At 39.8% G+C, this 16,485-nt stretch overlaps 2 protein-coding genes across 5 annotated transcripts in view; one reads left to right on the top strand and one right to left on the bottom strand.

The window, feature by feature from the left end:
- Window positions 1–16,485, bottom strand: part of Rgk3 (Rad, Gem/Kir family member 3) — a 40,210-nt gene that overhangs the window by 14,240 nt on the left and 9,485 nt on the right. For all 4 annotated transcript variants that reach the window (XM_089472214.1, XM_089472217.1, XM_089472215.1 and 1 more), the window contains exon 2: window positions 10,129–10,521. In XM_089472214.1, the coding sequence (XP_089328340.1) occupies window positions 10,129–10,335 (207 nt within the window). In that variant the 5' untranslated portion in view covers window positions 10,336–10,521. The remainder of the gene's footprint in view (window positions 1–10,128; window positions 10,522–16,485) is intronic.
- Window positions 7,444–8,884, top strand: LOC108616212 (uncharacterized). The gene is made up of 2 exons (XM_018011266.2): window positions 7,444–7,462; window positions 7,515–8,884. The coding sequence occupies exon 2, from the start codon at window positions 7,682–7,684 to the stop codon at window positions 8,699–8,701; it is 1,020 nt and encodes a 339-aa protein (XP_017866755.1). The 5' UTR covers window positions 7,444–7,462; window positions 7,515–7,681; the 3' UTR covers window positions 8,702–8,884.

Below are 16,485 nucleotides of genomic sequence, written 5' to 3'. Positions count from 1 at the left end.
TAGTGTCAGATGGTTAGGAAAAGTTTGTGAAAAAAGAAGTTGGCAAACACTTTCTTACAGTTGATTTGCTCCTGAAGTAATTCGTATCGTATCAACTAAGTTTTTTATAGGCACTAGTTGACATGTGTCTTCGTAAAGAGTTTTAACTTTTTAAGCCCTCATTATTCTTACACCTATTCACTTTGCTTGAGGGGAGAAAAAAAAAAAAAAACATAAATATATATATAACCCCCACATGAACTGGTTGCCTATATCTGCTTACAAATAAATATCCTTAATTGCGATATCTGTTATTCCGCTGGGAGACTTAGACTTACGGCTCAAATGGCTGCAGACTTCTGGGTATTGAACACAATTAGTCTAACAGCGTTAATTCGTGAGATTAAGTGTTTGTCACCTTAGCTTAACTAATTGTTTAGCTAGTCGAAGGAATTACAAGAGATGCCTCCGATTCCAAGAAGTATATGTATTTTCTATTCCTGGCTAAACTGGCAAGTGTTTATGCCACTTAAGCGAAGAAAAAATAATGTATATATACTTTCTGGCAGCCGCATTTAAGTTAAGCTTAAGGCTAAAGTGTCATATACTTAATACCCAAAAAAAAAAGAGAGTGTGCTATATATACATGAACCTACGGTAAAACTGTAAAACTGCGTATACTTAATGTGTGTGTCAGACAAAACAAAGATTTCTTGGTATCAATTGACGAGCTTACTTTTTGTACATATTTTATGGCAATACAAACATACTCTTCTATTCTACCCACAACAAGTCAAGCTTAAGGTGACGTATACTTAATATTTGTATAAACAGAGAGAGGTAGCTTGCATCACGCCGACGCAGTCAGAGCAACATTGCAGCCTGTTCACACTGTTGAATAAGATATACATATACTTCGTCAAATGAAAGCTATCTCATTCAATTATGCGAGCTTCGTAATTAGCTGAGCTTAAAACCAAAGTGGCGTATACTTAATCTGTGTGTAGTACAAAACAAAGTGTGCTTGGTAGCCACTTTTATGGAATCACAGACAACGTCTTTTTCTGTCCTTCACAGTAATTAGTGTAGCTCAAGCTTAAAGTGATTTATGCTTAATCTGGGCCAGGCTTAGCCAGCATCTCAACCTGTTCATAGCCATGAAATTAGAGACATCTCGTTCTCTGCAATGAGGCTCGTAACTAGCTAAGCTTAAGGCCAAAGTGGCGTATGCTTAATCTTTCGCTTTTAACCCATCATCCAGTGCAATCAATCAATCAGCTGCAACGGCAACTGCACGATGCAGAATCACCAGGCAGAAGGCAATGGCTATATCGAAGGCTATCTCTGATTTATGCACTGGCGCAGCAATAGAAGCAATAGAAGTAAAATTAAATTGCAAAACGTCGAACACAAATCAAATTGCATTTGTTTGTTTGTCACGCAAGCAGAGCACGTGCCACGCCTTTCTTTACCGTCCCCCAGCTATTCGAAATTTATGGACTGTTCCAAGACTTGGCACAGCATCAAGGCGACAGCTCTGACTGATTAACGCCAAGCGCAATGCTTGGATAGCGGTTGAGTGGTTGGGTGGTTGGGTGGCTGGCCAAGTGTCAAGGGTGTTGCACCACTCATTCATTCCGTGGCTTGTTGGTGCATTTTCCTTTTCTTTTTTTTTTTCTTTCGAAATGGCAATCAACATTGCGTTTGTTTCAAATGCACGTCCTGTGGCTAACCTAATCCCAGTTTGTAGCAACTGCAGCGTGTTGACAGCGGCAACGGCAACGGCAGCAGCCACGGCAACGGCAACGAAAACTCATTTAGCCACCTGTCTATGCAGCCCGCTATGCACCACTAACCACCAGCCCCACCTGACGCAGCCAGACGCAGGCTTCATTTAGCAGCGTTCAAAAACTTTAGCCAACGTGTGAGTGTGAATGTTGTTCGCTCGGAACTTTGTTAGCTTGTGCCACGCCTCTTCCGCCTTACGCCTCTGCTAATAGTTGGACGAGACTCTTAGCTGAGCTCACTTTGTGGCTTACACACGCTGCGCCAGCCGGATGCGTTGCTTACGTGCTGGCATCAGCCGTCAAGTGTCTGCGGATTTGGGCCATGCTGAGAGCTGGCTGACTGGCTGGCTGGCTGGCTGGCGGCCATTAGCCAAGTTCTCTCGTGTTTATTTAGTGGCCAATGCCAGGCGCCTTTTTATGACCAAGCCCAACTCTAACAATTTATCGCGTGACCCGTAATTGCGGCTCTTGTGCCATATTTTGCCAGCCTTTTCTATTTTTTCTTTCTGTTCCGAATTAATCACATAATATTGCACGGGCACAGCTCTATATGTCTGTATATATTTAGTTTGCTTTATTCATTGGTGTCACTGCCGGATGCAGCGTGTCTTCACTTAGCTCAACTGCTGCTAAGGCCAAAATTAATTATATCCGGCCTTTGGCTGCCTTTGGGTGCGTTTGATCCGGGCCAACCCAGTGGCTGCGGCTCATCAGCTCGATGCGGCGGGACATGTCCTTTTTGCCTGCTCCGCCAATTTGTATCTGCTTAATACCCAATTAGTGCTTGGGGCCTAGAGCTTCTGGCTGTTAATTTATTTCATTTGTGCAGCTTTGTGCACATATAAATTTGTCGTGTGTCAAGTGCTTTTGTTTGTCTTTATAAATTATAATTGACATGTGCGTTAATGCATCATAAATGCTCTCTTTTATTTGGTATTTATATATTTAATATTTTATCAAGTATTGTATTCATAAAGTTTCGAAAATACTCTAAAAATAAATAAATATGAATAAAAAACAATATAATAAAATAAGCAAATAGATAAATTTAGAAAATAATTATATCAATACCTTTTTAATAAGCTACAATAAAATAAAAACAAGTAAGAAGGCTCCAGTCGAGACTGCTCGACTAGGAGATACCCTGAACCCTCCAAGCTGATATTCTAATCATTCTGCACTTCTTTTATGCACACATACATACACATGCTTCCACACGCACGCATAAGCCTGCGCTCTGCTAACTGCGCAGTAAGCAGCGACTGCGCTTGGGCTGCGCTGCAGTTTGGGCAATATTATGAGAATTTATTTGTTGAATAATTTCTTTTGTAGACACACAATCTTAATGAAACTTTTAGGGCGTAATCATATGGTGAATATGTGTGTACATTCCAAAGCCCAAGTCTCTAGTACTTGAAATGCGTCTTTTACAAATTGGGGGTGAAGGGGGCGTGGTATCCAAAATCTGTAAATTACAAAATCTTTGTACCGATTTACTTTATATACAACGCAAATTTGAAGACTCCAGGTCTAAAAATGTTCAAATTAGGCCAAAAAAACAAAATCAATTTTTCGATTATTCTCGATAAAAAAGTTATCGGACGATTTATCGAAAAAATAAAGCAAACTCGTACTGCGTATGGTACTCACGAGTATGCATGCCAAATTTCAGCTCTCTAGCTCTTGTAACTTCTGAGATCGACGCACTCATACGGACGGACGGACGGACGGACGGACGGACGGACGGACGGACGGACGGACGGACGGACGGACGGACGGACGGACGGACGGACAGACGGACAGGGCTATATCGACTCAGCTCGTCACGCTGATCAAGAATATATATACTTTGTGGGGTCTGCCACGCCTCCTTCTGCCCGTTACATACTTTTTCACAAAACCATTATACCCTGATTTCCCATTTTCAATGGGTTCAGGGTATAATAAAAAGACGCAATGTTGCTTAGAAATTTATAAAATGTATTTTAATTATTTTTATTTTTATTTTTAAAAATTAATTTAGCATTTTCACAGTCACTAAAAATACGCTTCATAAACCCTGAACCAATAGGAGTAATAATTTTTCACTTAATTAAATTTTAGCTGCTATCATATATAATATTTTTTAATATTTTAGTAATTTCAACATAAAAACCGAAAAAAGCATCATTGTATTTGCTTTACTCGGAATATATTTAAATTATTATTCTTGTTTACTTTTCAAATATTTTACCCCTGATATCCAGTTCAGTATATGCCAACTTATATGTAAAAAAAAAGAAATAAAATAAAAATAAAATAAAAACAAAAAAAAAAAACATACAATACTGTGAAAACACCATATTTCCGCTCGCATGAATATATATTTATTAAATGTAAATATAAACCAAACCGCTAAGCCACTTATCTATATTGGCGCATTTTTGGAATTGCTAAAACTTTAAAATGTAAAATATATATTAACGGGACATTGATTTTAGATTTATCGATAATATATTTGCATTTTTGCCTGCCATCTTGTGCACTGCACGTCAAGTAATCCTTTTTAAAACAAATCTCTTCATATAACAAATTTAGTTTACTCTATTACAACAGCATCTAACGTACAGATATATTTTCCCATTTCCCACACGAACTTTTCCCTAGGGGGGAATGTTCGTATGCAAATGCATTGCATGTTAAAGGATTTAGTTTTTGTTATATCCGTTACAGTTGAAATGAGTTTTTTTTTGTGTTGCTGCTGTTATTTGTTTGTTATTTTCATTGTTGCATTGTTATTGTAGTTGTTGTTGCAATTGGTGTAATGAAATTCTAGTCCTGCTTATCCTGAAATGCCAATCTCAGTGGATGATGCGTATTCCAACTTGTCATTACGCTCTGTCTCAGCTAGGCGCTGTCTTTGTCTCCTTTATATGCCTGTCTGCTTATCCAACGTTCTCATTAAACTTTGCTGTCTGCGTGCGTTTATTGTGAAGTTATTATGGATTCGTGAGAAGTTTTGTGCGAGCAACAAAAACAACAAAAATGCGGTAAACTACAAAAAGTGGGGGGATGTTGAGTTGTTGGGGAATATCCGAGTTGACTAGGGGAATACCCTAGTTTTAAATCATTTTCATCAACATCATTATGAAATATCTGACGAGTGGCAGACAGACAAATGCGATAAATATAGACGTACATACTGATCGATATACCAACGTAAAGATAGACATTAGGCAGACATTAGATAGATAGATATATAAAAAATATAAATATATAGATGGGCATACAGATTGATACACTAACACGTAGACAGCCATTAGAAAGATCTATCAAAGATTATTAGATATTATTACTGAGACATAGATAAATATACAGAGCGGCCAAAGTACAGCATAGATGGCTCAGCAGCTCAACTGAGTTTTAGTTCAGCTTTTTAACATTAATCATGATCTTTACCTAACGTTTTTATATCAACCTATTGCTTACATCTGCAAAGAATTTTTAATATCTTTTTGCCAACTTTCAATATGTTTTACGTTCAAGCTTTAATTATCTTCGCCATCTCGTCAAATGGTGCTGACGTGCTGCTTACGCAATCTACAAATCAAATGTGATAAAAATGAGATAAGACTTATCAGATCAAAATTAGTGTAATATAGTAGTGACTATATATCATCTCCAGAAACTATACAAAATTGAATGAACTGCTGTAAAATAGATTAAAATCAATTGAATAGCAAAAAAGGCAGCCATCAATCACGTACTTGTACTTCATTCTGAATGAATTTAATAAACAAAAAATATATAAATGTATATATCTACTTTATCTACATATATGCTTTACTTTACTTTTTAATACAACTATAAGTTAGCTCCACCAAATAGTTTAAATATTCCCACATACATACAATGCAAACCAAATCTGCTTCCATCTTCCATCTTCCATCCTCAACTCACACCCATAGTCGTTTATACCCGCTTTCTGCGAGTATTCCCAGAGAGTCGAGAGCACTAAACAGTGTCCCATTACATTCCGCTTACAGGCGTAGAGCACACGCAGTGCTCACATGTAACAATGGCATGCATGTATGCATGTGTGCTTGTGTGTGTGCGTGCGTGCGTCTTTATATCTCTTTCTCTCTCTATCTCTCTATCTGTGTGTGTGTGTTTGCACAAAAAAGAAATGTTGCAGAGTTTTGTGCGAGTTTTTGCCACAAACTCATAAATTTAATGTTTGGCATTTGCAGCTTTAAGCGCGCGCAGTGCACATCGCTGCGAGGCTGAGTGCTAATGAGGCCAGGACGCAGCAGGACGTATGGCAAGGACAGTGCAGACTTCACTTGCTCGCATGCTCGTTCTCTGGCATTACGCTTACGCAACGTGTGACAGACGTATATGTGTGTGTGTGTGTGTGTGTGTGTAGTAGTTATATATGTGACACGTGATGTTGCCTTTGTGCAAAAATTGAATTTTGCTCCAGCACATAATTCAATTCACACTCATATGCACACCCACACACATACACACACACACACACTCGCACCCTCAATCAAAATGCAGATGTAGCTGATAATGGTGGGGCCACTCGCTGCTTAAACGGCACAAAAGTGTCCCGTTTGGGGACAAGCAAAGATCTTAAATGGCACGTGGAGCGCTTTAGTAGATTGTCAGCGCTGCTGTCCTTCGTTTCGATTTAGCCAACGTATCGGGTTTGTTATGATGTGAAACTCAATGCCTGAATGCCAGCGTGCCTCGCTGCCTGCCTGCCTGACTGCCTGACTGCCAGCCAGCTTGCCTGGGCTGTCAAACTGTTGTCCTGTTCTTCGTTTGCCTGCCGGCCGTATTCCCCCTTGGGCTCTATTCCAATTTCACAATCAATGCCATCAACTGCTTGGCTCCGAGCATTTGCCGTCAAATCGATAAACATTGTGAAATGATATGAGAGCAAATCTGTGTGTGTGTGTGTGTGTGGACTATAGATGTAAAGAAGGAGACGCCAAGCGTACAGTTATCTGATCGTATAGAGAGAAAATCAGGGCAATAGTGAATGTCAGCGTGGGAAAGTAGAAAAACGTAATTTCTGATCGTAAAAGCAATGTTGTAGGGAATGCAAATCTGGGTTTATAGTGAAAGAAAAAACTGAGGACACATTTACATATATGTATAGCAGGGGCTATTAACTATTACAGGAAATCCACGAATTAGTCGTTTAGCCTTCACAAGAATATGTAAGTGAAAAACTAGGAGGAGCAGAGAACGGAATCTGACTTTTAAAAGGTTTAAATGAAAAAGGTCCCAATATGAAAGATCTAAGCAAACGAAGTGCCAGAAAAAAATTTCAGAGCAATTTAGGAAGAGCAGAGAATGGAACAGCAGATCACAAAAAATATTCTAAGCAGAAGAGGCAAGAAGAGATGGAAAACTGAAATGCCAAACGAAGCATGAGAACAGAATATGAGAGCCAACATATTTGACTCAGAGCGATTGCCGTTGTGAGCGAGGAATAAAATAAAGCCGAACTTCACATAGACGAACCAATGGCCTATAAATGGGATACTCAGCTGCTGTTCGGAAGAACCGAAGTATGCCAGAGAGAGAGAGAGAGTCGCTTCAACCGAGTGTGGAACGAACTAGCAGAGAGACGGTGCTGCCGACATGAAGCTCAGCCGACACACAAAAAGAGAAGATGATGGGCATGCTCGGATCATCCGAACGTATGTGCATAAATTAAGGCAGACTACTTTATATTATAAAAGCTTCCCACAGTAGGCTGTGGGCCTTCAAACGAATAACACCTGTGCTCGACAATACAAACTCTAAAATATTTAACACAGAAGCAGAGAGAGAGAGTGACAGACAGAGAGAGGGAGCGGGAGGGTACGCATCGGCACAAAGCACACTCAAAGATCTGACTACTATCAAGCAATATAATAATGCATGGAAGCCCCGAAGACCGTTATGGGAAAAAGTGTCCGATTCAAAACAGTTCGCAAGCTCTGCGATGGAAGGTTGCCAGTACGGCCATCATGCAGGTGGTGCACCGCGAACACGATGGCGTCGAGTTCAAGGTGGTGAACGAGCTGCTGGCGCTGGACGAGGCCTACAGGGGCTACTATAAGGAATGGCTGCGTGAGCTCAGCCTGCAGCGTTTGGCCGCCGCCAAGCTGTTTCCGATATCGCAGGACTTGCGCTTTCAGTCGGACGCCATCTGCCGTGAGCCGCAGCCGCGCAACATCGATGCCGAGGAGGTGTTGATTGGCAAATACCAGCTGCACTATCAGATCATCTTGGGCTCGAACATGACCATGAGCCGCGGCCTCGCCACGATACGCGTCAATCTGCTGTCGCTGCGTCGCGAATACAATAAGCTGGATCAAAGCGAACCGACGCCCTTCATACTGGGCGATGCCTTCCACAAGCCGATCAAGTTCTTTATGGAACTGGCCGAGGAGCTGTTCAACTATTTCTATAGCCACTATTTAAAATTGGATTGCTATTCGCGTCACCTGGATCCGGGCGATATGGACTCGCTGGAGAACTATCAGAATATTCTGCAGCCGCGCGAGGAATTCGGTGACTATCTCATGCACAATCTGAGCTATTGCCAGTGCCTGCGTCCAAGTCCATTGTGCCCGGAACTGATAAAGAGCACAACGAAGAGCAGTGACCTGCTGGACGCCAAACGTCGCGCCCAGCTCAGCCGCTGCCAGCGTCGCGTGGAGAAGATGAAGAAAAAGGAAGAAGTAAAGGGCATCGATTCGCCGAAAATCGAGGCATTCGAACTGAACCACCTCAGCTCACGGCTGGCCCAGCTGCGTGAGTACCAGTCGGTGCGGGGACAGGATCGAACTCTCGTCCAGCGCATGATATACGCACTCAGTCCGTCGCTAATGCCGGCCAATTATATATCGACGTCAGCCTCTGTGGCCAGAACTACGAATATTGTTGGATAAAACAATTGCAGCGATTCAAGTTATATTGGGGTAGGGGCGTGGCAGCTCGAGCTTATCAAATTTCACTTCAGTTTCCTGCACCATTTGTTGATCGCGTGATAAATTTCTATAAAGTGTTCGCATTGCCAGCGCAATCTATCATCATTTGTTCATAAACTGTGGAACGAGTCAAAGGAAATACAAGTTTGCTTCTTCTTCTTCTTCATCATCTGCTTGTTGGCCAGCGGTGCGAATAGCCTTTTAAGTACTTGCCAGGGAAACGCATTATGCTGTTATTAGTTTTATTTGATGTGCTTGAAAACTCTTTTCAAAGTGCATGCGCCAAAGCGTAATGACTGCATCACTTAGCCAAGTTTCTGTTTGTTGGCCAATTTTATAGATGTATATTTTTATTAGTGGCATTTATAGTTGAAAACTAGCAAGGTAAGCTTTTGGTTAACATATTTATAAATTAACTTGGCAGCTCTATTGGTTCTATTGAGTTGAATACATTCTCCGGTTTATTAGCACTTCATGTCTTAGTATTAAAGTTTATTATAGTTCAATTTGCTATTGGATATATATTTCAATTAAAGCCATTATCAAGACTTTTAATGAGGTCTTGACTTATCTTCAGTGATAGGTTGATTGAAAATCGTGCACCTATACAATTTTGTAGTGCTAAGTTATTATTAATTATTATTACTTTCGAGTCGAATTGTATACAGGTATTAAATTGATGCTTGATTTTCGACATTGATGTTTTCATTTAAATTTACATCATTACTCTCGACTTGCCTTGGCTCTTCCAGCTTAAATTTGTTGATAGTCGTAAGATTAAACAGCTCAAAATTTTTTGTTTTGTTTTTACTTTCAATATTTATATTGAACTAACTTAATTAGGGCTTTATTCCAACTTTCTTTTGCCATGCGATGCACAGTTACAATTATCCCTAAAATACATATAATTTTTTCAGTTCGTGACATGAAGCACACCCTAACTAGAGTCGATCAATCAGCCAGAAGTTTCATTTTTGACATACTAATTATCTAGTATTATATAGTAATGTATTATATATATTAGCACGAGTTCATTACTTGAATTCGTGTTTGCATTAGTTTAAATATTCTCCCGACTTTACTTGAATACAAATACTAGGCCAATCCAACCATTGCCATGCAAGCTCTAGTTACCAATTCGTTGCTCAATATTATATATATTTAATTAATGTGTGCATGTTGTTCGCTCGTGACACGAGTTACGCTCACATCTCTAAGGACTACGAGATAAATAAGTGCTCAGCTACGCTTGCTTTGAGGCAAATAAATATTTAAACAAATCAAAGCAAAAGCTAACTAAGCTCTAGATGATCAATCAGCCAGATGTTTCACATTTGCTATATATATATGTATGTATATATATATATATTTGTATGTATAATACTTACCGATCTGGCGCCCGATGTGATGCGCGCGCTCTGGGAGCGTGTGGCGGGCCGGCGGCGCCTGTAGCCGGGCGTTCCGCCCTCGGGCGTGGCACTGCCCGAGGGCATGTTCTGGATGACCGTCTCGATGCTGGCGCCGGTGGCACAGATCGAGGCGCTGCGCGTCTTCTTCTGCATGCGATGATGCATGGGCGAAATGTCGTCCACCATGATGCGACTCGACTCGACGCAACTTGACTCGACTTGTGTGTGGTTTGACTTGGCTGTGGTGCAGTGGTGGTTACTACTTGTTGTGGTGTTTTCGTTTCGTTTCTGTTTAACAACTGCTAAAAGCTATTTGGGTGCTCTTGTTGCGGTTGCGGCTGTCGCTTGCTGCGAGTGCATAATTCGCATGAACTGCAAATAAACAAAAAGAGGAGCAAGCAAAGAATGTCAGAAAACAACACAAAAACTGTGAAACTATTCAAAAAGAGCAGCTATTTTGATAAATTTAGATTTAGACTTGCTTGGCCATGTTGTCAACAGAAATACAGAAAAATAATAATAAAACACGCAAATGAAAGCGAAAATTTGCCGTTGGCTGAGTGAAATGTGTGAGGCAGACGCATGCAGCATAATTTGCTCTGTGATTTTTCATTTCATTTCACTTTTCTTTAATTTTCTCGTTTTTGTACGCCATTAAACATAGTTTCAGTTGTGCCGCCCCTCGCCCCACGCCCCTCGCCGGCTTACCCGCTCTCGCAACCATTCGCCGTATATTTTTAAAACATTTCACATAAACTGGGTCACAATCCGGCGTAAAAATTGACGCACTCAAGTGCCCGCTGAGCGGGGGTAGGGGCGTGTGTGTAAATATTTGAACAAGCATATTTGAAACATGTTTTCCCAACGAAAATGTTTTATTTAATTAACAACTTATGTGAAAATTAATTGAACAACTATTATTGTTTGCAATTGTAATCGAATGTTTGTTCGACCTGAAGGGCTATCAAAATAATATAATAAATATAATTTGATTATAAATTGCAAATGAACTATTTAAATAATAATAATTGGACAAACTTAATTGAATCAATTAGTAATTTAATTGAATATTTAGCTGTGAAATTGAATTGCTTAAAATAAACATTTTTATGGCTCTAGAATTCTTTCGGTTTCTGTATTGCTCTAAAATACTTGGATAGAAATATTAATATATATCACAAATATTTGTATATCATTTAATGGCATTTTTGTGGAGCATGTCGAAATATAAATATTTTATTCTTATTGCTTAAGAATTTTTACAGGGTCCGTGTTTTTGTAAACAAAATAATAAATAAATTCCAAAATATAAATTGATTTTTCGAATTTACCAATTACTGTGCTTTAATTCTATTTGCATTAAAAAAATAATAATAATAATTTTTTTATATTTTTTAAATATATCTTATGAAACATATCGAGAATTTTAAATCACATTCTACATAATAAAAATAAGTTCTAATTTTTACATAGTTTAATATAATAGAACACATCTTTAAGATATTATATCGGATCTCAAAAACTAATTATACTCATTCACGAAAGTGAATCAGTATATTGGTTTTGTGCAATGTCCGTCTTGCTGTCCGTCCGTCTGTCCGTCTGTCCGTCCGTCCGTCTGTCCGTCTGTCCGTCTGTCCGTATGAACGCAATCTATTTCGGCGCTATTGAAGCTAGAGACTTGAAATTTGGAACACATACTCGTGTATATCTCCGATTTATAAAGTGTTAAAATTTTCCCGATCCGCCCACTAGGGGCGTGGCAAATCGGAAAATGCATTTTCCGATATACCAGAAATCATGTTTGTTGAAGAGCTAGAAAGCTGAAACTTGGTATGTAGGTCCGCGTTGACCACCCAAGATCACGAGCTATGGCGGATATATCTACGCCCATTGGGGGCGTGGCAAATCGGATAAAACTGTATCTCCTAAAGTTGTAAACCTAGAATGCTGAAATTTTGCACGTCAGCTAATGGTATGATTCTATAAAGTCTGAAGATAAATTATAAGTCTACGCCCGTTGGGGGCGTGGCAAATCGGACCTGAAGATATAGTGATTTTTTAAATTCTCCTATATTTTGGACACTATTGATGGCAGAGACCTCAAATTTTGTATATATACTCGGACTGATCACCCAAGACCAAAAAGTTTTGTCGGATATATGTCCGCCCACAGGGGGCGTGGCAAACCGCAAAAGTTTATATCTCCTAAAGTATAATAGCTAGAAGCTTCAAATTTGGATAGTTGAGTTACTGGTAGCCTCCTCTATCGATTCCCCAAAAATAATTTTAACGCCTCTTTAGGGGCGTGGCATATCGAAAAATACCCTGTAATTTTCACATTTTTTTAGGGTAAGCATTCAAACTTTGCAGTTAGGGTAACGTTATCTCTTTCTAAAAACTGACCAAAAATGAGGTGTCTACGCCCAGTTGGGGCGTGGCAAATCGGAAAAACCTGTATATTCTACAGTATTAGAACGAAACTTAACTACTAAATTGTTGATGGGATGTGAATGAGTATTCCGCAGTCGGTAACGCCCGACTGCAACGTTCTTACTTGTTTTATAATTCCGCCTAGAAGAAGTAAATATTAATGATAATTGTATATTAGGAAACTGGATTAAATTGAACGTTCAATAAAAGTATAACTACATATTAAAAAAAAAAAAAAAACTATTTATAATTTAGTATAATAAGAGCTCAAAGCATTCAGCATCATAAACAAAAACAATTCATACAATTCAGCCATCCACAAGAAACCAAAACTTGGATTGGCGCTGGACCAGTAGTACTCAATGCTCATGCTCTATTTTTAATACAATTCTCCAATAAGTGCTTATTTCACCCCTCATGAAAGAGCGCCCCATCTCACTACGTTCGCTTCTCCCTTGTCTTAGTATTGCCAACTCTATCGATTTGCTAATCGAATTCCCGCGTTGTAGTCGAAACTCTTGAGAGACAAAGGCACACCACTGCTGCGTGTGTATGTGTGAGTGTGTGTGAGTTCTCGTATGGTACGCGGCGAGTGCTTAAGTGTGTCTGTTGTTTAATCACGTAGTTTTTTTATGCTATAAATAAATCGTTCTTTGGATATGTTTTGCTTTCTTTTGGCTTTGGTGTTATTTCTCTCGCATCTTACGAAACGGAACTTTCTCGTTTCACGTTTCGCTTGCTACTCGTTTCTTTAAACATTTCACAATTAATGATGTAAATAAACAAATAAAAAATCACAATATACATTGCCGAGAGATTGCCCTTTTATCTAGGCTGCGTTTATCTAACTGCAGTGCCGCAAGTGGCAGACGGCGAAGTGTGGCAACTAGTGGAGGAGGCGTCGCCTGTTGCAAGGCAGCAGAGACGGCGAATGCTGCAAAGTCCTCAGCACTGAGCAGAGCCAAGTCCAGCCTCGCTTAATCGACACTAATTGCCATTTGAGAGGCCCAGCAACCAAATGAAATGAAATCCATTTCTTGGCCAGCTTGAAGCCAATTGCCCCGGGGGAGCACGACGCATGTACCAAAACTAAGATACAAATTGAATTTATTATTGGCTTAGACCCCGGAGGGAGATTTGAAAAGAAGCATATCGAAGATGACTGTAGATGCTTGCCCAGAGTCTTGGGCATCAGCAATCAAAACATATTTGTAATCGCTCTGGGCTGGCACGCTTGCTTTGCTATGCGGTGGTAGCATACGCTGCTGGCAATTTGTTTATAGTCCTGTCTTGTCTGGCAGGAATCGAGCTAACCTGGTCACTGCATAATCGAATTACGCTTCAAAGTCGTTTTGGCCCCCAGGATTTGCAGCTGCCAACTGAAGCAGTCGCTGGCAAACAGTTTAACGAGCTGTCAGCTGCAAAAGTGCCTGCTCTATTGAAAGAGACAGAGGGAGGCAGAACAAGTGAGAGAGAGAGAGAGGGAGATGGAGATGGAGAGAATGGTAGTAAGGATGCATCTAGACATCTAGCTTGCATTATAGTTCTCAGTTCAGCTTCTTAAAACTCAGCATAGTTCAAGTCAAAGCCATTTATAAGTAATTACTTTTATTCATCATATTGCAGTAGCTTAGATAAAGCAGAGAAACGTTATTTTATGCAATTTGCAAGAGCGTGAAAGTACTTATAATACTTAGACAGAATATTTAACTTGATAGATTTTAATGTTTCTCTTTAAAATTAACCCAAAAATTATGCAGTTAGAGTTTAATAAAAAATTAATAAATAAAATATAATTGTTATAGATTTTTGAAGGGGTTTTGTTGTTACACTCAAACCCTACAAAATAAAAATAAAAAAATTAAAATAAAAAAATAAAAGTAAAATAATATTTAAAAAAAAAATAGCAATATCTGATATCAATTTCTCCTCTTCAAATCGCTTTCTATAATTTTTCTAATTTTTTTTTTTTTTTTTTTAGATATTGAAATCCTCTAAGGGGGGACTAAAAACACTCTCTCTATTTCTCTCTTTCATTCTCTTTTTTTCTACCAAATTAGAAAGAGACCTGATAATAAATCTACTCTGGTTTCAGATACTATGTATATTATGTAATGCCCTGAATATGCCCAAGATAAAGACTTAAAGCTTTATTTATTTATTCATTTATTTAACAATACACGCCTATTCGATATTTATCGTTTGTGCTGAAAAGAGACTGAAAAAGTATTATTTTTGTGGAAATAATAATCGACTTATGCAAACAAACATATCAACAACGATTAACTAAGTCAAAAAGAGAGCGATGCCTAGATCTATTGAAATGGTCTCTCATATATTATAATAAACTATCTCTACTAGTATAAATAGGGCATTCGAAGCCCTCTGCACCCACAATGCTGTTGCCTTCTGAGCTGAATGTCAACTTTTTAGACACTTCTAACAACCTTGAGCTTAACTTCTTAGTGCGACAAAGTCAAGGACCTCACTGCTTGCTTGTTTCATTTCGTTCTTGGGTGCTTTCCTTGACTCTTTCTTTGGCTACTTGCTTGTAAAATTTTATAGTAATTAACTTTTTGTTAGGGAAATGATTAAAACGTAAATAATTAAAAAAAAAAACGCACGTTTATTTGCGCTGACTGCCAGCTGCCAGCTGGTGGCACTTGTCAAGTGACGCTGAGAAGCCAACGCAAAGGAAAACACCCACTCACACACACACACACGCACACAAAGGGCAAGTGGGCAAATAATGCAGCAAAAGTTTATGCTTAGCGTACGCGGCGTATGCTTAATATAATACAAAGCGAACCCTTTAAACTTGGTAAGCAGTTGAAAAAGGTTTCTCCCGCTCTCTCTCTCTCTCACTCTCTCTCTCTCCCTCTCGGCTCACCTCGTTCTCTTGACAAGCATTGTCAATGTGACTTTACGCTTGATTTGCTACGGGAAAACCCAACGATGCATTTAAAGCAGCAAAAAGGGATACAATAGATGCCCAGATGTAAAGACAGAGGCAGAGGCAGCGGCAGCGGCAGAGGTAGAGCCAGAGACTGAAGGTGAAGCTGAGGTTCAAGCTGAGGCCAGTCGCTCGTGCATAAAACTGTGTTGCAGATCAGTTTTAGGGCTTGGGGCTTGGGCTTCGGTTTGGGCTTGGCTTGTTTGCACTCCGAGCAGGAGCAAAAAAGGACCAAGAAGACAACTAGATAAACTGGGCAGCTGTTACGCCTCTAATTGCCCGACAATGTCCGCTGAATAGCCTTGATTGGCCAGAGGCACGCAAAACAAGAAGACAAGACGAAAACCATGTATGAGTGAGTGAGTGTGAGTGTGTGAAAAATGCGAGTGTGTGTGTGTGTGCATTGTCCTTTTATAGCAGATTTTGGGCTTATGGAGAAAATTTTGCGGTATTTTTTGGGGGAATGCCACATGGTGCGTTTTCGGAAACATTTTTTATCAACCAGAAAAAATATAACGAAAAAAAAGAAAAACACAAAAACAAACATTGTAGCGGTCTATTAACATAAATTTGATGCCAACTCAAATATTTGGCCCCACATATTGGTTAATCAGCTCACCTTTTAGAGCAGCAGGAGGCGGGAGGCGGCAGGCGGGAGAATTGATGCGGGAGTTCATTGAAGCAGCAGCTGCTGCCAGCACAGCCCACACATTTCGATGCACATTCAAGCGCTGACAGCTGTGCCCGATTCCCAGCTACTCGAAGTTATCAGCAGCACACACACTCACACACACACTCACTCACAGTGGCACACTCACACTCGAGTAGTGCGTGGGGGGCTATTTTTTTATCACTGAGATAAAGCTGACAAAAGGCGATAAGTGCCGCATGATATCGCATGGTCTGGCCATGCCAACTATGACGTGTGCCACAGTCAATCAGCGTACGAG

Source organism: Drosophila arizonae, chromosome 5 (genome assembly GCF_054131065.1).
Source record: "Drosophila arizonae isolate 15081-1271.41 chromosome 5, UAZ_ARI_1.0, whole genome shotgun sequence".
Classification (NCBI taxonomy): Eukaryota; Metazoa; Arthropoda; class Insecta; order Diptera; family Drosophilidae; genus Drosophila; species Drosophila arizonae.
Note: the sequence above shows the minus strand (reverse complement) of the source record. Positions and strands in the feature narration are given on the sequence as shown.